The sequence below is a fragment of the Haliotis rufescens genome, unplaced genomic scaffold, assembly GCF_023055435.1.
Source record: "Haliotis rufescens isolate VD_foot unplaced genomic scaffold, xgHalRufe1.0.p SCAF_28, whole genome shotgun sequence".
NCBI classification, from domain to species: domain Eukaryota; kingdom Metazoa; phylum Mollusca; class Gastropoda; order Lepetellida; family Haliotidae; genus Haliotis; species Haliotis rufescens.
Genome location: NW_025963979.1, coordinates 6,795,706 through 6,822,588, shown reverse-complemented (window position 1 = coordinate 6,822,588; position 26,883 = coordinate 6,795,706). Strand labels below are relative to the sequence as shown.

The following is a 26,883-nucleotide window of genomic DNA, read 5'->3' as shown; positions in this document are numbered from 1 at the left end:
TTCTGGTGTCCCCCTGCTGGGATATTGCTCGAATATTGCTAAAAGCGGCGTAAAACCATACCATGCGAATGTTTATCTGAATTAATGTATATATTTGATTCCTTTTAGATGGGAAGGTAGGCAACGCGTATTTCATCCTGGTAATGAAAGTAATGTGTTTAATAACTTTTTCGAGCAGTTTGGAGAACAAATAGTTTCGATAATGTGATAGGATGCGCTTTCCAATTTTAAAGTGTATACTTTCTTTTATATTAGTATTGACCTGTGTTTTTTGTGTCATCTTTCACAATTTGGCTTACTCTAGTCCAGTTACTTGCAGATCATTGCTTGTTTGTTTGTTGTTTAACGCCGCACTCAGCCATATTTCAGCTATACGGCGGTCTGTCAATAATCGAGTCTGAACCAGAAAACCCAGTGATCATTATGAGCATCGATCTACGCAATTGAGATAGCTGACGTGCATCAACCAGGACAGTGAGCCTGACCACCCAATCCCCCTAGTCGCCTCTTACGACAAGCAAAGTGGCCTTTTACGGCAAACATGGGTTGCTGAAGACCTATTCTACCCCGGGTCTTCACGGGACGAGTTCGACTCTAAGGTACCTCCTTCATGGTCTACTGATAGATTATATTTGTGCAGTCATTTTGAACACGACGTTAAACCCCATTTCACCTCGCCACTCATTATGAGAGAATTTTTTGGGAAAGTAATTTGAATTATATTCGCTGTGACAAGACAAAGGTAATATATACGTCATTATCATACCTCCGTGTCAGAATGATGAGATCTGATTTTCCACGTGATCTTGATAAAATACTATGTATCCGGCCTGCGAGGGAGAATAAAACATAAAATTGTTTGGCTCCTCCTTTCAGAGTCAATAATATTTATGTTTTGAAGCAGTCCGTGATCAAAACCACATTCTGTTTCTAACGTAAGCCCCTCCCGACTCAAGCAAATTTCAATGTCGGTCCATCACTGTACTAATTGTCTCGAGGGGTACTTGACCAGGTCCTTGTCAGAGAGATGAGCAGGGTGATTCATGGTATGGGGCAATGAGTCGTGTTGGTTTGAATGGGGTGATAGCTAGAAGTGGTCACATGAGTGTAACGCTATCACCCAACGATTCCTGGGTTTCCACCCACATAAACGAGGCTCACGTGACAATATTCGGCGATCGCCAAATAATCCCTCTCCCGACGTTGAACAATAGATATATCTTCACCACTGTGTTTCAAATAAGTAACAGAAGAAACGTGGGTGTGTATGGGCAACGATGCAAGAAGTAGTTTATCACTGGATGTATAACTGAACATGGTCATTATCGTTCCTGTAATGTGTCAGCTTGGTTGAATGACAAAATAAACTCTCATGTCATGCACTGTATTTGAAAAAATACCCTTGGTATTTTTCCAAACTTGATACGCTCACCCTTCGACTATCTCATTAAAATCAGATCTTAGTTCTCGCTACCGATTAACAAAGATCTGGGGACATCCCATGACGGGTCACGTCGGCACGACCTTTCATCCAACCAATCAGAGCGTCGCTTACCAGATCCTGAAAGTGACAGTCGGAATGTGTTTTCTAATCATGCAACCTCGAAATATTTAACACGGGATATTCCGAAAGACAGTTACGGGTTTTAATGATTACTAGTATATCCATACAATCGAGGCCATCTATAATCCATCCATTTTTTTAATCGCGAATACGTCAAAATATGTTTCGAAGCATAGTCGCCAGTTTGAAACTGGTGCCGCAAAGTTCGAGATAGCTGCCTTCTGATTGGCAAATGTCGATTTCTTGTCAGTCATTTCATTGGTCGGTCAATGTTCGCGAAAGGTCGTTCTGACGTGACCCGTAAAGGGATGTCCTCAGATTTGTGGTTAGCGGTAGCGAGACTAAGATCTGATTGTAATGAGATTGACCCTTTGAGAACCCCTGGTATCATCACTACTTGATGGAGATTCATGGACGCATGCTCATGATATAGTCGGTATCGTCCAATCATCTCTACTTTCGGCAGACATTTCTTATGAATATGAAAAGGGTCTTGACTTCTCTTTCCAGTTGTAAATTGTTGAATTTGTTGTGAAATGTTAGGTGACCTGACTCTGACCTGACTCTGATCTGACTCTGATCTGACTCTGACCTGACTCTGATCTGACTCTGATCTGACTCTGACCTGACTCTGATCTGACTCTGACCTGACTTGACTCTGATCTGACTCTGACCTGACTCTGATCTGACTCTGACCTGACTCTGACCTGACTCTGATCTGACTCTGACCTGACTCTGATCTGACTCTGACCTGACTCTGACCTGACTCTGACCTGACTCTGATCTGACTCCCAGGACTATTTGCGCTCATGTCGTGGCCAACATCCACCGATACTGAACATCATGTTCATCATCTCCTCAACACACTAATCAAATTATGTTGAAAGATAACAGTTCCCGGTGTACAGCATGTATCACAAAACTGAAACATAAGAAGAACAATATAAGTATTTCCATGTGTTTAAAATGGTCACGATCATCTGTCAACTTCGGCATGGTAACCACTATTGTGAAAACAAAATTCTTACCCAGAGCCGTTGAAGTCGTCACCTACAGTATGCTAACCTTGATGGTCATTCTAATAGGATGGTCAACTTAATGCCTACATAAATAATCGTGTTATATTTACATTTCCTTCACTCCTCGATCTGGTAGACACGTGAAGTAAGCCTGTTCAAATACATCGGCATTGTTTATATTTCAACAGTGTTCCAAAGCAGTAAACATCAATTCGGCTTTCCTCCCACATTGACCTGAAAAGACGTGATGTAACTGGAATACAGTGTCGTTAAACCCAACTCACTCGCTCGCTCTTTTTGGACATATCTGCATATGACATTGACCTCCCTTAGTTAAATATCTACGATACATAAATACCTATGTAAAAGTATGCAATAGGGACACATAGAAGCAGAGGAAACACTAGAACGGGTTGTCAAATAACTATTTGCATGGAACACTTACAAATCAGTAATTACATAAACAATTTCTGTTTCCTTATGTAAATACGCGTATGTCAGTTTGTAAACCAAAACATAATTTGTACGACTTAACATTTTTTTATAAGGAAATATAAAAAAATGTATTTCTGTATTATTTTAGTAACAATGGTAAATCGTTGTTAGCGAATACCTATCATGTTGTTGTATCAATGTGAAAACACGACTACACAGGAAATGCAATTCATGTCAAGCAGGAGGCGTATACGGGTCTGTCCCACATTTAGACAATAAACACGTTTAGCTGTTAAACACAACCCTAAACACAAGGAACGTGTTTAGGTTTGTGTCTAGGATCTACACATATTGTTACAGTATCTGGTCCTTGTTATATCGGCGTTAACTATAAATCCTTAACCCTGAGAAATCTCTGCTAACAGCAGTTCCGAATGTTATATTATAAGCATCTGTTTAAGAATCACTATCAAATACTAATGACACATGTGCCTGAGAAAAGTATAAGAAAAATATCGTATCTTGTAATCCGTTATATTGCGATAATTTTTCAAACAGTTCTTCGCCTTCGAAAAATATATACACTGCAAAAGCTTAAGAGGAACAACTTCTTTGAAGGCATTGATTCTAATGCAAATACAGCAGTAGTACCACCATGAAAATAATCCTGGCATGTGTAATGGTATATTGATGACGTCAAGAACTTGAACATGTATTGGTCCGGGTGGAGATGATATGGACGGTGTGTATCCTGTGATTGATATCACTGGCCAAAGGCCATATCCTTATGAGTAATATCATGAAAACGTATGTAAATGAATTATATATATTTTCTTATTAATCTACTTTTGATCGCATACCACATTTCATGATTCAGCTGCCGGCTTGTTCTAGTGATGTACAACAGTGTTAGGTTAGATTCCCTTGCCTGGTGTCATGTCGTAATATCCACAGATTTTGTTTTGCGTGGTTAAAACCAACTCACTCGCTAAACGACTTGTTCAAATCTTTGCTCATCTAAGTTTACATTGAATTATTTAAAAAAAATATGTTTTCTGTAACGACATAACATGAATGATTGTGGAATCCTACTCCATCTGTCATTGTTTTCGCCTAGATAGATACGTGCTATTTTTAAATTGTGATGTTTGCTTAATGCCCTGAACGTGTACCAATTACGTTTATTTAACAGGGTTTCGTACATTGACATCACACTGTAGGGCAGTGCACTCTTGAACAAATGCTGAATTTAGGTCAGAATTATACACTGTAAAAAGGTATTTAAATCCTAAACACAAAGCTAAAAACGTTCCTTGTCCCATAATTTTGACATGTTTAGGATTGTGTTTAACAGCTCAGCGTGATAGAGGCTAAATGTAGTCCTGAAAGACTTGTATGCCTCCCTTGAAATTCATTGTAGGTGAGTTTTGAAAAGTCGCGGGTCTATTGCGGTAATCAGATATACTTTTCATTGTCAGTTTCCGTTTACTGTATGGGAGAAATATTGCCAGCCATACAGCATCAAAACATTTATGATCACACCACTTTTAAAAGCTGGATTATTAAAACTTTATTATGATAATACTTAATGGTATACATTTTGTCGTAAAAAATGTTCAACTCTTAACATGTTTAAACATGTTTAGGTTATGGGGATGTTGTGTGTGTTTAGGTGTTCTGAGTACAAGTTGATGATGTACAAGAAAAGGTTAAAACGGTAGCAACTGCTGATACTGGTGGACGGGGACGATGTTGTTGCCATGGTAAATATTTGCAATACAATTATACAAATGTGGTATAAATAACGATTACATTTATATCTGTTGATAGTTATATTTGGGCAAGAGGATTAATTTATATGTCATCTGATATCGTTCAGTTATGGTCAATTAGCTAATTCCGTTTCACTGATTTACCTACCCGAACAAAACATAAGAGGCCAGTGAGACCATCTGTTTCATATTTAGATCTATGCATGAAGATTCAGAGTGACAAAAACTCTCCAAAAAGACTGTATGGCAAGAGGAATGACTTCAACTTTCCCTTTATGTTGAGCAATATTCCAGTAGTTTCAGCCTTTGGTCTCTACATTTCACAACGTTTGAGGTACAGACGATCATGTTTTTTTTTTTCTGGGAAGATTTCAAAGAGGGTCAGGGCTGATCAGGTTTCCAGGTATTCAAGACCTTAGTACAGATTCCGAAATGTTTCAGGGAATACATGTGGAAGACATTTCCAAATGTGTCGCATCAGTGACCAAAATAATGTCTGATTTCCTATTTTGACTTGTACCATATGTTCCGTGTTTGTTAAGGTTAATATTTGACTTGCCTTTGCATGTGTTTGTGACGCGTGTCACCGATGAGGCAGGGTAACCTCAACTTTTCGCGACCACCAGGTATCATCGCTACCTGCAGAGATTTCTTATATGATTATGGAAAGGGTTTGACGCTTTTGTCAATTTTTAATAACATTCTGTTTGTATGTGCGTGTGAACTTTCGTGCGTGCGTGCGTTGAGACCATTTCCACCCTTGTACCCCTTCTACTTCATGCCACTGTTTTCAGTTATAGATTCAGCCTTACGTTCGTAAAGAATAGCAATTTATAATGATGGAATTTCAGCTGATTCACCTTTTTGAGAAGAATATTGTCGATATTGAACCTTATGGCTTAATCTAATGATTTCGTATTGTCAAGGTAGTTGTCCAATCAGAGACCATATAATGGATTATATGGTCTCTGGTCCAATATTGTATTGATATTGCTATCATAGATAAGTTAAACTGAATGATAAGTTTGTAAACAAGTTTAATCGTGTCAGGATATTTTGAACACAAATGTTATCTCAAAGTATCCTCTTTATACGGTGAGCTTCAGTACTTCGGTACTAACAGCATGCAGTATTTCCACATTTGACTGGACTTGTGTAAGTGAATTCTTGCCACACGTCTCAGGCGGATATAGTCCAGGTATTTGAAAATAATAATTGTCTTGACCAGTCAAACCAGTAGCTGCAAAAACGAAAAGCGATCCACACCAAGTAACAGATCAGCCAGGTCATACATTGTAACTATCCAATCCTACCATTAGTAGGCTCCAGTAACAAGTATAGGGTACTGGGGATATATTCGCTCGCCGGGATCCCTATGTCGGACAAGCGTTGATCCGTCACGGTTTATTTCCAGTCTTAAGTCAATAGGCCACTCCCCACTACCACCATCATGGCTGAACTATTTCTAAAAACAGCGGAATGCATTACCCACTCACACCCAACGTAGGACACGGATGAGTTACTTCAGACCATTGCTACCCCGTAAACCGCATGGGACAAGAATGATTTAGAAAAAGAGTCCTAACTTTCATAACATTAGCAACCGTAAATCCAAAGCATTGAACCCTTACTGCTGTGCCACCGTGATTTGTCGTAACACGTTTTGATATCAAGGCGTCATAACTCCAATATTTGAACCACCGTTTACTCGTGTGTGTCAACATTGAGTGTCAGTTGAATGGCACAGTACGTAAACATGTCCACAATAGAATACATCAAGCAATTTCTTTCGATGAACATGTATTTTGAGAATTATTTTGCCTCTTCACATCAGAGAAATGTATAGCCAACATATTACAACAAATACTACTTACTGTCCTATAACGATGCAATCAGAAATGGCAGAGTAATGTGCAACAATTATATTTTCAAAATGGCTGCCGTGTTCGTCCGGTTACTTATCCCTCCATGGATACGACTTAAGAGATCACATAGCTCATGGACACAGAGGTATTACATGTCATAAGATATAACACTGTCAATGTGGTTGCAGCCAATATAGCAGAAATGTTGCTGAGTGCGGCGTTAAACAACAAACAAACAAACAAAACGTTACGAGACGACCATGTTCTAGGAAAAGTCAAACAATATGGCTTCAGTAGGAGAGAGAGAGAGAGAGAGAGAGAATGAGAGAGAGAGAGAGAAAGAAAGAGAGAAAGAAAGAGTGAGAGAGAGAGAGAGAGAGAGAGAGAGAGAGAGAGAGAGAGAGAGAGAGAGAGAGATTAAATGTAACTATACGTTTGTATATGTATATTGTGTACTGAGCGTTGTAGTACGGGATGTTGAAATAGCCACGTGATTCACATTGCGCAACATAGTCGGGAGAGGCGAGGCATCTGAACACAAGCCGTGCACACCAGACAGCTGTCGGAATGACGCCTGACTATATTCCACAATGTTAACGTGAAGGAATACAGGATTATATGTCACCGTGTTTCCCTGGTCTCTGTGTGGGGTGTACCGCAGGGAGGTTTGCGAGGATACAGTGAAGCTAATTCGACGAATCATTGTTCTAACGAGACATACATTTTCATATAGGTTTATCCTTGCAAGGTAAGTGTCACACAATCCGACAGTGGATATTGAGTTGCGAAAAACAATCCTCCAAACACCTTGTTATTAAAATATCTGTCTACACTGAGTTACTACGGGGGGGGGGGGGGGGGCACCTGACAATATGAAACAAACAGGAGTAACAAAGTATTTTTATGGATGACAACTTCTTTATTCTATTCTGATGTCACGGCTCGGTACAGATCCTTATAACATTGTCAAGCAAGAGTCAATCAAAAAGGGCTCAAGTTTGACTGGGGCTTGTTGTGGTACTTAATATTCATGGTATATATCAGGAGTAGGATACATTTTCAAATATTTCTTGCTGAAGTGTAAGGTTGTTTTTACCCCAACCACACCTGTTGGACACAAAAACAAAACTTCGTAATGTTGATGTTGCATCTACCATGCCTTCGATCAAAATCAAATTATGACTAAGCAATATTCCAGCTCTGTGACGGCGATTTACTCAACTGGGATACGATGACATGCATCAACCAAATCAGCGATCCGGTTAGTCGCCTCTTACGACAAGCTTAGTCGCCTCTTAAGGCAAGTATTGCTAAAGTACATATTCTAACCCGAATCTTCACGGGGCTCAAATTATAAACGTATATATTTCCCTTTTTGCAAGCTTTACGGTTGGCGCATCCGGAGAAACAATGGTAATTAAGGGCATCTTTTGTCATATACCTGTACACGCTTGCCGTAAAAGGCGACTATGCTAACGGGATCGGGTGGTCAGACTCGCTGATTTCGTTGATTGCGTGGATCGATGCTCATGATGTCAATCACTGGATTGTCTGGTTCAGATTTGATTATTTACAGACCGCCATCATATAGCTTGAATACTGCTGAGTGCGGCGTTAAACAAGGAACAAACAAACAACATATATACATATGTATGTAAACAAGATCGACTATTTACATGCCATGTAACTAAAGACAGTTACTGACCAACTATCACTCTTCCACCTGAATAACTCGCGAAATAAAAACATGGTGAAGATTAGTTACATATGACAGTAGAAGTCCAATATACTTGATGTATTCAGAGCTGTATTCATAGTCTGTTTACATAAACTTTGTTAACTGCGTAAATAAAGTTACAAACATATCAGCTGTGTGTTGACAATGGTTACAGATTGTGAAGGACACGTCACATGCTCAGTAATTGTTTCGAGTCACAGTCGTCATACAATAACAATAGGAAATGAATAATTACGAGCTGGACAGAACACCTTGTGTAAATTAGCCATTCCTTTGTCCCATATTTTCACTTATATTTACAGAAATAGTGAGTGAGTTGTATTTAACGCCGCTTTTAACAGCTTTTAACAGCTTAATTTTGGAGGAAAGCCCCAAGTGATGCAGTTCTTAGACGTTTACTACTTCGGTGAAACCCACGAGCACGGGTATGGTGCTGACAAACCTAGAAGAATAATCGGGGCGAGCCGGGATTCGAACCCACAGTCAAGGGACGCAACTCTGCACAGCGAATTGCGGCGCCTTAGACGACTGGGCCACCCGCGCCCCCTACAGCACTATCCAAAGTACCAATATATATAAATCACTGTTCCAATATTGATAATAATTTATGTCCATGTGAATTAAATCTTCCAACTATACACTGTACAGATTGTTTTGCTCTTCCCTGTAAAGTATGAACTGTATACACGGTGTACTATAGGCCGTATGGCTTCATATTGACCGCCTCCGTGGTCGAGGGGTAGATCGTCTGCCGGGAGAGCGGGTAGTCGGGGGTTGGATCCTCGGGCGCGTCATACCACAAGACGTTAAAGATGGTACTTGTTGTTACCCTGCCTGGCGTTCGGCACTAAGTTTACCGCAGTTTAACATGAATACCCCACTCAGACACAGTATACCGACTCCGAGTCCTTGTTGAATGCCTGGCGGCATCGTACCTTAGTGGTAGCATTAGTCCGGACTAGTACAAGCACACACACAGACACAAACACAGACACAGACACACACACACACACACACACACACACACACACACACACACACACACGTGCATGCACGTTGTTATATAAGTGCAATAATCTTGAACGCGCCGTTAAACCACATTTATCTCAAGGTGTCAGACCCGAAGGCTCAAATATTTTAAATGTGGCATGGTACCTTAGTGCTAGCATTAGTCAGGACTAGTACTAGCACACACACACACACACACACACACACACACACACACACACACACACACACACACACACACACACACACACACACACACACACACATACACACACACACACGCACACACACACGCATGCACGTTGTTATATAAGTGCAATACACTTGAACGTGACGTTGAACCACATTTATCTCAAGGTGTCGGACCCGAAGGCTCAAATATTTTAAATGTGTGAGTACCACAGCGATTGTATTGGAAAAAAACTGCACAATAAAATATCTTTTGACGCTGCATTATCTTCTCACTTGCGTTGAGTATATAAGTCAGAAAATGTCTTACTAATGCCATGGCAACAGAAAATGCTCTTGAGCAACGGCACACGGAGATTATATAATGCATTAACGGAATTGTCGACAGGGCAATATATCCACATGGGGCTTGTGAAATATTAAAAAAAATAAAAATTCAGAGAACATTTAGAGTAATAAAACATAAGCTTATTTGAGTTCACTGATGCAAATGTGTTCCTGCGCTATTTTTTGTGCAAAGCATTCAAGTTATCGTTATTTTGTTCCTCGTATTGATTAACAATTATTTATTATTAAACGCGGTGCCTTAATGCTTTAACAAAGCAAGGAAGAACATCTGCTCGTGGACCAAACGGTTTCCGCATTTACTAATAGCCTGACTGATATGCTAGTAAAACTTGTTATATACTAGTACCCGGACATAGATTGTATAAAAATCACCCACCCCACACTGGTACCGGTACCACGGACGTATTTTGCGAGGAGGAAAGCAAATATTCGGCATGCGGGTCCACCAACGCTTGCCACAGTTGCTGGCCTATAAACGCTTGCCATGTTGGAGGTCCCCATCTCGCTGTGCAAAGTTTCATTCCCTCCCCGTCGATATGTCCGCTGATCGAATCCTAATTTCTCCCTGATGAACCTTTGTCTTTCAACACCGCCCCTTCTCGCGAGTTTCCCTCAAAATGGTTACGACCGAGACCTGTGTCACAATACCGATTTAGCTGAAATACACAGTGGAGTTTAATCCAATTCTCTCACCGGACACCAACACGCCACGGGGTGCTCGTATATTATCTCAATAAGACTCTGTGATACATATCATGTGGGAAACTGCAGAAATGTCTGGATTTTTCGATATTGACCTGAATAGCATCTGTTTCAGAACCAACTAACTGATCGTCCTTGACCGCTACCGGAACCCCCAGCGAGGCAGCTGGAATGGGGGTTTTTCAACAGCTATTTTTGTTGTTCAAGAAGAACTTCATTCTCCGAAAAAGGCAACCTGTAAGTACTAGCCAAGTTGAAACTTACAGCATTAAAGGCACTACGAACAACAAGTAATGCTTTAGTGGGAGATACTGTGGAGGATTAAACACGACTCCGAGGTTATACCAGGGATTGTAAAAATCGAGAGAAAGTAAGACACGAGGGAGAAGCTGGAGGTGATGCTCCCGGGACTCTCTTCAAGGTTTTTAATACCAAGCATAACCGAGGACGAGGTTTTATTTTGCTCTGATACCAATTCATATATGTCAGAAGAAATAGAGAAAATATGTTCAATAACGAACACTTTTTTTGCATCTTCTGGAAAACCGAAAAGAAAAGAAAAGAGACATTTTTTGGCTAGTTGGTCGTCTCCATACAGATCACTTTGATCAAAGGCTCATCGTAGTGGGCGGTGGAGTCATGTCGGATTCGCCGGGTTTCGATTCCCAACATGGGCACACTTTGTTAAGCCATTGATATTCAGGGATATTGCTAAATGACAACTCACACACGTCCTCACTTTTCAATCTTTTTATGTTGAAAGATTCTCACGTCCACGTTACAGTTTATATGCAACAAACAAGTCTATTGTAAATAAGATCACACAGACCCCCTCCCAGCTTATTATTCGACCTTGGGGGGGTCGAGTTTCTGACGCCGGGCGTGCATTGAAATAAACAACAAGGATGTCATATCTATTTGAGTGTGACATAAGTACTTTCAAGCATATCCCGTGAGTCTATAGAACACTGCAATAATTTCAATAAGTCAGTGCTGACACAAGACGGCTCCATTTAGAAAGGCGCTGACAGCTCTTGGCAACAATTTCTATAGCTTATTTAGGTAGTGAATGTGACGTGCGATAAACACGGTTATTTGTGAAGGTAAGCAGTATTCATTTGACTAACTCGGAGCAGGATTGACCCTTTCGTTTAAGGCGCCGCAATTCGCTGTGAATAATTGCGGGCCAGAGAGAGACGCCACCCTTTCCTTCCACATTAAGCTGACATGCCGTGATAGAACTGAAATACTGTTTAAAGCAGTAGTAAACTCACACACTCACTTCTGATCCCCCAAAACGAAAATTTTCCAGTATTTCTGTCACTGTTTCATGTATAACGTAAAGACAATGCTTTGAAAGGTATGTTTAATTTGTTCACAACGTGTCAGCTTATTGTTGGAGGCCCCGTTTTGATTACGGGTTGGAATAGGTCCTCTATAACCTTTGCTGCTCGTAAGAGGCGACCGAATGTATCGGGTGGTCAGACTCGGTGACTTGGTTGTCAGCGTGTTCTCGTACCCCGACAGTGTGGACCGTTGCTCACAATGTTGATCACCGGGTTGTCAGGTCCAGACTCAATTCTGTACAACCGCCGTCATATAGCTGGAATTTTGCAGAGTGATGTGTTAAACAACAAACTGTTTCATATCATTTTAAAATGTGATATAATGCGCTGAAGATTTAAAGGTTTTTCTTTTTACGGTTCAGTGACTCTTATATAAAACAAAATTCTGACAATGCAGGTTTTATTATGAATGGCTCAGGTAGGCTATATGACCGGCGTTTAAATTGAAACTTGTTCTTAACATAAAGTATTTCTTTGTCTGAGTTGTTAAGAGATTGGACCGCCTCCGTGGTGAATATTTACAACTGGATATAAATGAAGCCCCTCTCTGTTTTTTTCATATATCCTGAACTTCTTTGTGATATTTCTTAAATTTAATTTTTTATAAATATCTCAAGATACCACCAATGCCTGATGAAAAGGTGGTAAAGGAAAATTTGTTACTCTTGATGGACACAATTACTGGTTCAGGTCACGTGATATAGGCAGAGGAAGAAATGAAAGCGCACTCAAGTATTCTTGCCATAGAACAGACACAAAAAATATCATTAGATAATCGATTTCTGTTTTCGTATTTCAAAAACTTATGAGTGTCATAAAATTCGAAAGGGATACTATTTTAAAAAGTTGATATTTAAGTGGAAATATGTAGTTAGCGGTGTTTAGCTTTTTCCAGATGTATATATTATTATGTTCTTTCCTTGACACGTAACAAGATATGTTACAGTAAGTTAAAGCAACGGTCTGGTGAAGGTCGCGGTGAAACGAAAACTGTTTCAATAAAGCCATAAATTTATACTTTATTGTAAACAGAACAACACAATTCTTCAAAGGGGCATTGAACAGATGCATCGTACTGAGAAACATGTTCTTGCAAATTACTTAAAACATGCAGATGTGCGATTCCGTGAAACCCGGTTCATTCGGCTAGACTAGCGCTTGTCGAATATGAATCGAATTAGCCGAGTTTCGGGTCAAGAATGGACACTTAATACAGTAGCATTAAGTAAAATTACAAAGTAAAATTACAAATCCGACCGAAGATATTCGAATAATGATCAATAAATTGGCCATCGGCTCCATTATTTTCAAAGAATATAGAATTACTCGGATATTCCCCTCAACAGAATAAGCACTATACGGGAACCGTGTAGGAACATCAGTATATAAATATGACGTTGTTACACCTGTCCCGGTGCTATACATATGCCAAGGAACTGTTTTATCTTTGTGAAATTAATGATGTATCTTCTACTGTTGAGCAAATGCTGAAAGTACGTATAGTATAATCCTTAAATACCAAGATACCACTTGTTGCGCCCCTTAGTCGTGCCAGGATCCGTTTGCAAAAAAAAAATTGATTCCACTTCGTTTTACAGAGGTTAAACACCTGAATGCCCCATTATGATATAAAAATACTCAAAGACTTTGGACGGAAAGAAAATATTAACGTGGTAAGAGACACGAAGTTTTATCTGTAAAACCTGATGAGGCAATTAATGCACCAGGGCTGTAATATGAACATGGGAACTCGAGTAAGTCTGATTACAAAACATAGGGCCCTGTGTCCTAACTTGGCCTGAGTGGCTGTGAGTGATACTGTCGGGGAAATTGGTATAGATAGTCGTGTTCTCGGGAAGGCGAACCAGCTGGTGTCATTTACATCTTCATAAAGATTGTGTACATTCTTTTCGAGCCGTTCGTATTAGTTTGGACGGGACATAATCTGCTGACAAGTATTGAATGAGGTCATGTGACTTACAAACAGGCTCTCCAGTGACTATATTCCTGCTGCTATTTTTCGTATTTGACTTTGGAGCAGTTAACTGTACATTTGAATTATTTTTTTTCATCAAAGGGTATTGCACTCTTTTTTATTGTCCTCATTGCAAGCCACGTAGCCGTGTCAGGATCCGTAGGTTCGAATCTCAGATTCGCTCCGCCTAATAAGCCCTGGTTTCTCCAAACTGTACCCACGGGTTGTATCGACCATATTTTGTGTGTGTGATATATTGTGCCTTCCTCCCAACTTTTCAAAGTGGTTACTAGAACTTGCTCTCACATACCCTTATTATCAAACCGCCTCTCTGGTCTAGTGGATAGAGCGTATGCCCGGAGAGGGGAAGATCGGTGGTTCGATCCCCGGCCGCATCACACCAAAAGGCGTTAAACTATGGTACTTGATGTTTCCAAGCCTAGGGCTCGACCTTAAGGGGATAAAACAACGACTGGTTGGCTCGGAGTCGGTATAGTGTGCCTGAGTGGGGTAATCACGTTATATTACGGCATGGTATCTCAGTGAGCTAGCACTATAAATCGGCATTAGTCCGGACTTGTACAAGCAGCCTAACACACATGCAGGCAAGCATGCACGCAAGCACGCACACGCACACGCACACACACACACACACACACACACACACACACACACACACACACACACACACACACACACACACTCACACACACACTCACACACACACGTCGCTATATTAGTGCAGTCATTTTGAACACCGCGTTAAACACCATTTCACCTCACCATTCATTATGAGTGAATGTTTGGAGAGAGTAATTTGAATATTTTTCATTGTGACCTATGACCTCTGACCTCCATGTCAGAATGATGAGATCTGATTGGTCCATGCGATCTTGATAAAATAATGTGTATCCCGCCTGCGAGGATGAATAAATTCCGTACACCCCGCCACGAAGAAAACAGGCAACACGTGGATTTCTCATATACCTCGCTTCGGAGCAAAAAGCCGTACGCTTTTTCCGGGTCAATGAAAGTCACGTGACGTAGCACAAATTAACCTCATCTCAGTCGTACAGCTGTTTCCTGTCAATTTTGAATTTGTTTTAATTCTTCACAATATCAGATTAAAGCATGTCTGAAAGATACATTCGTTGTAACAGTGTCACTCCGGCTACACACTCCTCCGACTCCTGGTGTAATACCAAACGCGGGACGCATAAAACCCCACGTACCCCTCGTGATCCTGCTATAACTTATAATGTAAACGTTATTTGTTGCCAAACCTCCCCGTCTAATAATAAAAAAGGACGGTATGATGGCCCAGTGTTTGTTCGATATGAGTAATTACTGAATAACATGATGCCAAGATTTGGTTTTACCAGTATGTGAGAGGAATAACACTTGAGGCGGTGTGGAATTATACCCACACACCCACCGATTATCACTATCTCGATATGTTGACTTGGCACGACGCACACCTGGTCTTGCCACAGGGTATTCCTGTGCAGGGCATCATCCCAGTGCCTCGTGCAGAGAGTCGTCTAGAATTTAGATCGGGTGATTACTGTATTAATTACAGCTCGCAGTGATATAGATGTAACATAAAAGCGTATGGCAGAGTACTGATTTTGGACTTTAGGCAACATACAAACTTTTTATGCAATTTGTGTTATCGGTCGGGGCTACCGGTAGAGCAGGACATGCTCACCCTTTTTACGAACACCTGGTGTCATCACTGAATTTACGACAGATCAGGACAGATAATTCGAGACTGATTAATGAGGGTGCCACCCCGAAGCAAAAATACCATCTCATTTGCTCACCCTAGAATCCCGATTGCTATTTTAACAATATTTCAAAAGCACATGTCAGACTTTTCTCCACAACGGCACAATGTTGATCACAGACGAATACCTACAGAACACGCCCCTAGGTCCAAGAAGGTTGCGATTTGAAATTTATTACTGGACATTAAATATCGAAAAAATATTATTTATAATGAAAATATCTACGCACCCCATTAGTTATTGATATTGAATCTGCATACCAAATACGATTGTATTTGCGTCCCGCGAACCACACTGCTGCGTCCCGAATACCAGTTAATGGAGCCGCCGAATCCCGCGTACTGTGACGTTGACGTTATACAATTACATACCCATACAACTCTGGCTAATAATATCCAGGCCGTATCGCAGTGTTATAAATTCAGATTCAGGGTATCGGACTTTTGACTTTGGGGAAAGTTTTAAAAAAAACAAACCCTATTTGTTTGTTGTTTCACACCGAACTCAGAAATATTATAACAATGTAACTGTGACTGTAAGTAATCGAGTCTGGACTGGACAAACAATGGTTGATGTTACGAGCAGCGACCAACGTGTCGTGGTAAGATGGCACAGACTCAACCTGCCTGACCACCCGACCCATTTAGCCGCCTCTAACGACCAGCATAGGTTGCTGGGACCATTTCTTACCTGTAAGACCCCAGAGACTAACATTTATGATGGTATTTGACTGTCGTTTCCGATGAAGTTGGAAATTTTGGACAAAGTGCCATTAGTTATCACACCAACCACATAGGTCACTGGACCCGTGAAGATCCATGGAAGAATAGATCTTCAGCAACCCATACTTGTCGTAAAAGGCGACAATGCTTGTCGTAAAAGGCGACTAACGGGATCGGGTGGTCAGGCTCACTGACTAGGTTGATGCATGTCATTGATCCCAATTGCTTGGATTGATGCTCATAATGTCACTCACTGGATTGTTTGGTCCATTCTCGATTATTGACAGACCGCCGTCACATAGCTGGGGCCCGCTCCACAAAGCGATCTCAGCACTAAAATAATCGCAACGCCCATACTTGAACAAAGACGTACGACAGTCGTAGCGCTAGGATCGCTTTGAGGAACGGGGCCCTGGACTATTTTTGAGGGGACGTTGAACAACAAACAAACCAAACAAAACCATACATGCGCTGTGTGCGTCAGGGCCAAATAGGGATGAATTTATACAAAGTGGTTGCATACACAGATGCACGACTTGACCACCTGTATCTGCATCTGTTACAGATCACTCTCGTCCTTGAGGTAGCATGGCCGGTGTTGATCGTCGCCGTGATCGCCATCATCAGACAAGGGGTGCCACCTCAAGACAAAGATACATGTAAGCATCTCTCAAAGTAGGCTCTTTGTTGTTTTATTTCAATTTGTGTAATGATGATGATATTCTGTTGTTTCACTACAGCAAATCTCTCCCCTCTTCTCTCATTTGTTCAACATGCCCCAACTCGGAGTGATTGGAGTACAATTTTGTTGGTTAATATATGTTCATATCATAACACCTTCAAATTGCGTCAATAAATGTTCGACCCGTAAGGATACGGGGCAGAATAGGTCTTCAGCAACCAATGCTTGCCGTAAAAGGCGACTATGCTTGTCGTAAGAGGCGACTAATGGGTTCCGGTGGTCAGGCTCGCTGACTTGGTTGATGCATGTCATCGGTCCCAATTGCGTGGATTGATGCTCATGATGTCACTCACTGGATTGTTTGGTCCAGACTCGATTATTGACAGACCGCCGTCATAAATTTGGAATAGTGCTGAGTGCGTCATTAACAACAAACAAACAAACAACAAATGCTCAAAAGCGGCATTGACTCACTCACTAACTCAATTTGAAATACTGTGTTTCTAAATATTTCAAGGTCACTACCAAAAGCGTGCTATGCCCAGTGCGGGCGTGGTGCCCTTCCTCCAGACTTTTGTATGCAACCTGGATAACCAGTGCCACAGCCCCTATACCCTGAATCGGGCCCAGGAGACGACCTACAGGTGAGACAACCACACTCTTTATCAACTGTCAATGATTTAAATACATACGTTGTAGACATTTCTGGTTTCCCAGACGATTGCTGGAATATTGCTAAAAGCGGCGTAAAACCATACTCACTCATTCATTTATTCCTGGGATACACTGCATAGGTAGAGGGAAGGTGGAAACACAGATTGAAATATAAAAACTCCATGACAAACCTGGAAACATAATCAGGGTGGAACCGGAAGTCGAACCCACGATCATAGGTTTCTGGCGTGTCTAAGGGACGCAACTCTGCACATCGAAGGCTATGTAATGCAACATCTGATTTGGTGAACCATGAAATATATGCTATTTGCTTTGGAGAAGACCCCCTGCCTAATCCGGATTAAGGAAGAAGCCTGATTTCGATTAAAACTCGAACGGCGTTCTAGTCAGGGATTAGTGAAGAATCAGTTATGATTCATTGGCAGTCAGCACCTATCCTTGTGTTCCACCGAGGCTAATTACTGCCGTAACTCTATCACCCCTGTAACTTAATCACCCCTGTAACTTATTTCACCCCCGGACACTAGCTTGGTGGGGGGTGGGGGGTGCGGTGTGTGGGGGTGGGGGTGGTGGGTGGAAGGGGTGTGTGTTGGGGTTGGGGGGGGGGGGGGGGGGGGGGCGGTGTTCACAGGCGTCAAGTGTCATCCCTCCTTTATACCATCGCCTGTAGTCAGCCATTCCGCACATCGGCTCTCTTCAAGTTCACACGTGATTCGCCATATCTAATATCCGCATTAACTCAAGTCAGAAATTTCCCAATACCAACTTGCAGTCATGATTTAATCTGTTTCTGGAGATAATCGAGACTGATTATTCTCTGGCGTTTAAATGTTTAATATTTACCTTCTGCGAGTGGCAGGTCTAGATATCAGTGTGTCAAACATGTCTGAGTCTAACCTCAACTTGGCTCTCAGAATTAACATCAGTAGATGTTAGAATTAACATCAGTAGATGTTAGTGTCAATAGCTGAGCTTAGACCAAACAAAATTTGAGTTGGCTCGGGGTTCAGACTAGTGGCTAAACTCATATCAGAGAATGTTTGGAAACCCACCATGCAGACAGATGTAAAAAGGAAATATCTGATTATCCCCAAATGTGTGATTTCCATACTCTTCACACATGCTCATTGCCTGAAGATGCGCAGCTGTGCTTCAGACTGACCGCCTTGATTCTTGTATAAACCTTAGAGACAAAACCTTCCAGTACATTCAGCCTCCAGAAAGTCACTACAAAGGGTTACACCCTCCCTGGACTTTACAAACTCCCAAAGTTGACACTGCTTTAACATCAGAAGTCACTAAAAGAGAAAACCCAACCCTACTACGATCAGTAGCTATCACTAAAATTCAAACTACCTGGGACAGCTGGGCCCATATATACGCTGATGGATCCAAGAATCCTATCAACAACAGTGCTGGTTACGGGATCCATATCCACAGCTCCAAACCCCAAGCACATTCAGTTCGCTTGCCCGATGGTCAGTCAGTATTCACAGCTGAATTGGAGGCAATTCATCATGCACTTAAACTCATACCGGAACTCCCGGAAGCAAAGGCAGTCGTCCTATCAGACTCGCTAAGTGCACTTCAGGCCATCAGTGGAAGAAACTCAAACTCCAGGCCAAACACAGTCAACAATATTCTATACGAATATACAAAACTATCGGACCAAGGGCAACAGGTGGAGCTGTGTTGGATCCCCTCTCACATAGATATTCATGGAAATGAAAAAGCAGACTCACTGGCGAAGCTAGCTCTAGACAAAGCGGATATACAGCCTATTCCCTTTAGTAAACTAGAGATAAAAAGCAAAATCAAAGCCTCCATAGCAAAAAGATGGCAAACCCAATGGGACGCAAGTAAGATCGGCAGATGGCTATACAAAATTCAACCCAAGGTCCAACAAAAGCCAAACTCATACTCAAATGAAAGGAAAATTGAAACTGCTATCTCACGCCTCAGACTTGGTCACAAAAAGCACTATGACAAGGTTTGTTTATCTTGCAATCAGGCTGAAACCATTGACCACCTGTTACTAGAATGTCAAGACCATGCCCCAGCCCGGGCTAGGTTAAAACAAGAATTGCAGTTAGATCCGCTATCTGTCATAGATCTCCTAAAGCCAAGAGATGCAATAGCGAAGGCCAAACTTACTCTATTTCTGAGAGATGGACAGCTGCTCGAACGTATATAAACAGAGCAGCCAAGGATAAAAATGAAATCATATCAATATACGAAAATAGAAATCATATCAATGCAAAAATAGAAATTATGTGAACACCGAACTCACAATAGATATGTGAACCCTTCTCACACACAGGAGTCCCAAAGAGGGACAGGTCAGCCGAAATTGCCTAGGCAGAAGGCGACCTCTTAAACACCTAATGCAACAACAACAAAACCTTCCAGTACTTTCACTGTGTCACCTGAGCTTGGGAGACCTAAGTACAAAGCATTGTTTGTGGATAGGCAAAAGGAGAATGTTTGCCTAGCTGAAGGCTTTGCTAGATTAACATCACTGACCTGATACAGACCAGCGATTGAATTTACTTCTTCTATTTACTGAGTCATCTGATATTTTAAGTATGGTTACTATATACGTGTGCTTTAGTTTAGTTTTGTGGGAGTGGTCGAAATACTAGTATATGTTTACTATGTAATGAAATGAACGTAAGCATGCTGACTAATATTTGACAATGGAGTAATGGATGGTTACAGGGCCACCCCTAGACAGGATATTGCACAACAGGTATTTATGTCAGATGATAAATATAAATGATGACATATGTATGAAGATACATGGATGAGGAATGAGGTCAGATGAAGTAATGTTTACATTTATTGTGTGATCCCGGCATTCCTGACTTGTAATATAAATGAATTCAAAGATAGTTAGCAGGAAGTAAATCACATGCAAAATCACATGTTTAAGAATAAAAATAGTTTTGGATTGAGACATTTTTTTTTTTTTAAAAGAAGGGAAAGGTTCCTTGTAGAGAGAAAACTGTTTATTGAGTCACACCCACTTTGATCTTCTGCTATCGAAGACATTTCACTTATAAAGAAGTGACGATGACATTAATAGTATTACACAACACCTAATTTAGCTCAGCCTCGGAACAGCGGCACATGGCCGGGTACACAATTATAATTGTCATAAAGGTTGACCTTTACTAAACCAAAGTGGCACAGATTCTCAATTAGGCCAAACTTGTTTTAGTTAACGGTTTGCAGATTAATTACAAATAATAATTTGAAGTTTGTTGAATTTGTTCGGCCCAAGATGTGTTTAGGCCAGTTACTGTAGTGACTCAAAAGACATGAAAACGGAAAAATTTAAAACATGTTTTCAAATAGCATCGCTGCCTGTATAATGAGCCCGATGTTTTAGTCAAATATTTTACATAACGAGATTTAAGTAATATGCCCATACAGTGAAGAAGTTGGATTGATGGGCACTGACATTTTGACGCAATTAGGATTATTGAAACAATTGGTCATTAGATAAAAAAAACACACATTCGTTACATGCGTTTCAGACGTACTTCAAAAATAAAAAGTCGTTTTTAGTTTCAACAAAATCAGTAAGTGCGCTATCATGTCTCTGGATTTTCTGGTCCGTCAATTTGGTTTATTTACGGGCCGACGTCGAATGCCAGGAGTACTACTGTGCGACGCCAGGCAACAAACAAACACTTACTTTTATGGTGCTACCGGTAGGGGAGGACATGCTTACCATTTGCGGGAACACATGGTGTCATCACTGATTTTCAGTGATTCATTCATATAATTTTCGCAGCTATTTTGTCTCTTATGCCCAATGGGATCTGTTTCGTCGGATAATCGAGAATGGCTATATATTTTTTGGCGTTGACGTTTTATATAATTGTTATGTTTCTCTTAAAGTGTGTATCATGCTTTAATACGACATTATATTTTACAGTGTGTCCAAGTTAGTACAACAACTAGCTCCGAGTCTGGCTTCCGATGATGTTATCCAGGGTCTGTTAGCTATGGATCAAGGCGTCTCCGTGATGGATGCACTTGTTAACATTGCCAATGATTCCGACCTGCTGGCAGGCTTGGGTGAGTATTCATTACTGGAATCACCAAGGGTGCCATGAAATGCATATAGTGTATTAAAAATGACAAGATGGATCAAATATTGCATAATCTGATTGCTGCAAGTTATTGCTTGTTTCATACCAAGTAGGTTCTTAGTCAATATGCCCCGTATGAGGATTCCTCTTTAGAACCGGTCTCCAGCAACCACAGTAACCTGCCTTTGTGATAAGAGTCTTTATAGTGTGGATTGAAAGTTCAGTGGAAGATTTATGCAAATATGGTACGTTGTGGTTGAGAATTAGTAATGTTTCTGTGATTTCAAAACATACCACGTTGACAAATTTAGATTCTTTGGTGAGGGTAAAGAAACACATAGCCAAATGGGGGAGGTCTGTCATGTGTACAGCCATGGATGACAAATTTATGTGGGTAAATCTGGCCCAACTCAAAGTATAGCTGACGAATTTACCGTTCCAGATTCTATGCTAACAGTCCGGAGTTTCTTCCAAGATCCAAACTACGTGAAACAGGTCCTGGTGGCAAACTATAAAGTGATGAACGAGGAACAGGCGGATGCCTTGTTGGATTCTACTGTCAACATCACTATGGTAGGTGCAGCAGACAACTCCCCTGACTACACCACACGTGTCTACGTATCCAGTTTGCACTCACACTCACCTGACAAGGATGTTTCCAACATTTGTTTATCACTCATGCTTCATGAAGTGACATTACAACATCCAGAATACATCCATACTAATTGTACATGTTCTTAAGCCGTTCAATAACTTATTAAATCAGTTGCACTGGTCTGACATGCACCATCAGAACTTTTGGCCTACCAGTTCCTTCCTAGTTAAAGGAACAGTTTCCCTGTGAACCCAGGGAACCGTCATTCAAGGTTTCCTAATTACGCGATTCTAGGTATCCAGTTACGGATGGTGATAGATGAAGAAGGATGTAGTTTGGATCACAAGTATCTACCCATTTGTATTTTCTAGTTATCCGGTTTCTATGTACCTAGAGTCGACTGCACTTGGTTCACAGATCCATTAACACGTGCAGTGAAATTAGAAATACCATATTGGTCTCTTTTTCTTCTCGCCAAGGCAACGTATTCAGTAATTTAAAAAACAAACACTTTACAGTTGAACCAAATGGTAAGGACATTATGGTAACCCTTTGACTGCCATCTCAAGAAATATGATTGTCCTTATTTTAACCATTTGACTGCCATCTCAAGAAATATGATTTTCCATATTTTATCGCCTTTCTATCTCACCAACGATTTTTTTAAGAGAGCACTAAATTAGTCATAGCCTTGACGAACACGCACGCACACTCACACACACCAACATACACACAAATATGTTTGTAAATCATGATCAACAAGGTACAAATCATGAATATATGAACTTAACAACATACACGGCATGGAGGTATAGATTTTGTGTCTATTCTTTGCATTATTTGTCGATATATCTATATATATCTTGTAACTTGTAACTGACATTGTTTCCATCTGTAGTTGATTAAAACCCTGATTCTTGTGCAGATATTCGACATCATTGGTTATCCTGACTTCCGCGGTGTTGCTTGTAATCCTGCCCGACTGAGCCAGTTCCTATTGTTCAAACCCGATGTCGATGTCCGCAACATCTCCGCCAGCCTCTGCATCATCAGCACCGACAGGATCTCCGAGATCAGCAGGTTCCTCCAGTCCCAGTTTGACATAGCAGAGCTTGTCAGGGTTGTAAGTGTCATTGTTTTCAGGCTAATGAATGGTTGATGTATGGGTATTAGGATTGACATTGAGTTGACAAGCGATGAAATGGTTGATGTAAGGACAAATCATTCATGGGACTAAGTTTTTATTGGAACCAAGGACCAGTGGATCCTGGCATGGTTAAGGGAAACAACTCTGTAGAGTGATGTATGATACCTTTCACAGTTTCACAGCTTGAAGGTGATACATGGTATGGTATGTCGCTGATTTGTATGAGGTAGATGATAAAATTGAATGAGTGAGTGCCTTGGGTTTAACGACAGTGTGTCAGCTTACTTTGGGAGGAAAGCCCGAAGTGATGCAGTTCATACTACTTGCACAGGTATGGAACTGACAAACCTGGAATTATAATCAGGTTGAACCTGGGATTCCAACCCATGCACATAGATTTCAGGCACGCCTAAAGGTCCCAACTCCACACAGCTATCTTCAGCACCTTACATGACTGGGCCACCATGCCACCAGAATGGAACAAAGAGGAAAAATGGTTGATGTGACAGTTGTAAAACTTTGGTACTAGAATAAGTGACATAGACTTGAGTACCATTGTGAAAAGTTCTTGACTTTTGTCGCTGTTAATGTGACCCTTGATGGTTACACAGGGACATGCGTAAAAGACGGCTCAATAAATGAGTTGACTGATGGATGTGTAGATGTGTAGGTTGTCAGATGTAAGTATAAGTGAGTTAGCCAATGGATAGGTCGGTAGTAACTTGGGAGCTAAACATACTGAGTTTTCAGTGTAGAGCTACCCAATAGGAATTCCCGGTTAGAATTGGTCCGCATCAACTTATGTTGGTCGTAGGAGGCGGTGAGTTTGTTGATGGCGTGGAGCGTTGTTCACAATATCAATCACTTGGTTGTCTGGTCCAGGCCTCCTTCATATAGTTGGCATATTGTTGAGTGCGTCTTTCAACAACAAACACAACAAACTGTGTAGGGCTACATGTATACTGACTGTAGACATCTCGTTGCTAAGTTTGAAGCGCCCACTGAAGCGTAGCCTGGGGCTTGAAATGATCAACCCAGCATACATATCATTGTACATATTCTTATTTCACAATACCTACTGATAATGATTGAGAGAGAAGTTTTTTTCAATAAAATGCAGCTTCCGTGTTGATGCAAATGTAAAGTAACCTGTTTCACTCATCTGGTTATTGTGGTCTGAAATCTTTGACTGACGAACCAGAAGCTATAAATTTCCTAAGTTTTGGAATGGATGGATCAGTCAGTCGATAAGTGAATGATTTGTGCGTGATTTGGATGAATTAGTTGATAGATAAGTGATAGATAGCTTGATATGTACATTGATTGTGGGGTATTTGAGTGTATTGGTTTGTGTGATGTTTTTTGCTTTAAATGATGAATGAGTAGATTCCCCTCGTGAATGTTTAAAATTGTTTTGTTTTTTCCTGGTGAATAAAGGTAATACGTTATTACGGATAAAACAAATGACAAATTGTCCTTTCTCCTTTAGATGGGGAAGTTCGAAAAGCTTAAGAAGCGTCTTGGAATGCCCTACACATCTGCTCAAGCCTTCGGGGACATTGCAGACATGGTTGACCTGGCGATGAAGTCGCCTTCTCTCCAGGCAGCTCTCGCATCCATGTCCAGCCTCAGACAGTTGCCAGACCTTATCCGTAAACTGCCGGAGATGATTGATAAAATAAAACAGATGGGATACTTTGACATGGCACCGTAAGTATACATGTATATATTAAACAAATTGAATGTAATCACTTCTTTCGTCAATATGAAAATAAATTTGAAATTGTAAGGTTTTCATGAAGTAGATCTGTTTTCCCTACTTGTTGTGGAAACAAAGTGTGGTCTTGTGTCAGATGATGAAGTCCTTTTCTGATATTATTGTATTTCTTCCAGTTTTAGGGTAATAAAGCTCTACATTGTACGTCTATGTCCTTAATGAACCAACCTAACCAATCCTTTATGTTGGTGATAACTATAGACACCAAGACTTCAATAGTATCGTCCTCCGACTGTGAAGGTAGTTCTGGGGTGGTGGGAAGGTAGGGGAGCGGCAGGCGGTCACAAATTTTGTAATTTACTCGTTTACACATACTGGATCTTCCATAGACATGTGGGCCTTCTATAGAAAGGGGATCACAGCGCCTGGACACACCTCCCCCGAATCTGTTAGAAGAAAGTATGTTGTATCTTGTTGTTTCTTGTAGGTTTGTAAGACTGGTGGGTATTCTGGACCCTGTGGTGGAGGCCATGAAACCTAACGACACCATCTGGTACGCTGTGAAGTATACAGTGCTGGTGGCTGCAGACTTGTCTGACCTCGTACAGCAGAAAACCAATGGTTCCGCCACTGACACAATCAATCGACTCTTTGGCTCCGCACAGAAGATGCTAGAGTATGTGCAGCAGTTGGCTGGAGCCATGCAAGTAGATTTTAAGCTGCTCCTTGGGGCAGTGACACAAGTGGATTGGTTAAATATCTACGACCAGATAGCCAATGGTGCTGTCAATACCAAGTGAGTAGTGTTGATTTTTTTGCGATTTGATCCTTTTCACCCTGACAAAAAATAATTAATGATCTTATTCTCAGATATGTATTTTTTTTATGATGAAAGGCCAGTGGAGAGATTGACTCAGCTACAAAATCGTATTTATTGTTTCAGTATTGAATTCCCAGTTTAAGAGATTAGGCGTGTCTCTTTAATTGAACTGAGTGGCCATTCTGTATATTATGGCACAACACTGGAGTATAATGATAAAGCAGCGACTCCTAACGTGATGTTTGGATGTATTATTCCAAAGCATTCCAAAGCATTCCAAAGCCTTGCTTAAATATGGGCTCAAAACTTTAGAGACATCAGTTTCTTAATCATTTTGGTCAATTGAACTGGTTTAAAAATGCTTCGTTTGTCTCATATATGCAGTTCACAAGGTCAGGTTATGATTGTTTGGCAAAAAAGTAATTGTAAGTTGTCTTTGAAACATCATTGTCAAAACAATTATTATTATTATTATTATTATTATTATTATTATTATTATTATTATTATTATTATTATTACTACAGAGCAACTGAACAAAACCTCCAGCAACTGCAGACCACACTTCAAAGTCAACCACTTATTTGGAATGTAACAGCTCCTGTTGTCATGGTGATTAACCGGATGCTAGACATTAGTACCATCATGATTCAGGAGACAAAGGGTAGGTTTGATGTGT

At 40.8% G+C, this 26,883-nt stretch overlaps 1 protein-coding gene across 4 annotated transcripts in view; it reads left to right on the top strand.

Annotated features, from left to right (window-relative positions):
• The window catches only part of LOC124139094, a 142,811-nt gene that overhangs the window by 29,012 nt on the left and 86,916 nt on the right, over positions 1-26,883 (top strand). For 2 of the 4 annotated variants that reach the window (XM_046506142.2, XM_046506112.2), the window contains exons 1-10: positions 7,158-7,403; positions 10,756-10,877; positions 17,036-17,129; positions 17,670-17,796; positions 21,771-21,913; positions 22,370-22,500; positions 23,448-23,645; positions 25,159-25,379; positions 25,874-26,182; positions 26,732-26,868. In XM_046506142.2, coding sequence (XP_046362098.2) covers positions 10,812-10,877; positions 17,036-17,129; positions 17,670-17,796; positions 21,771-21,913; positions 22,370-22,500; positions 23,448-23,645; positions 25,159-25,379; positions 25,874-26,182; positions 26,732-26,868 — 1,426 coding nt within the window. In that variant the 5' untranslated portion in view covers positions 7,158-7,403; positions 10,756-10,811. Of the gene's footprint in view, positions 1-7,157; positions 7,404-10,755; positions 10,878-17,035; positions 17,130-17,669; positions 17,797-21,770; positions 21,914-22,369; positions 22,501-23,447; positions 23,646-25,158; positions 25,380-25,873; positions 26,183-26,731; positions 26,869-26,883 lie in introns of those variants that run through there. The other 2 variants (XM_046506121.2, XM_046506127.2) reach the window with 1 other exon arrangement.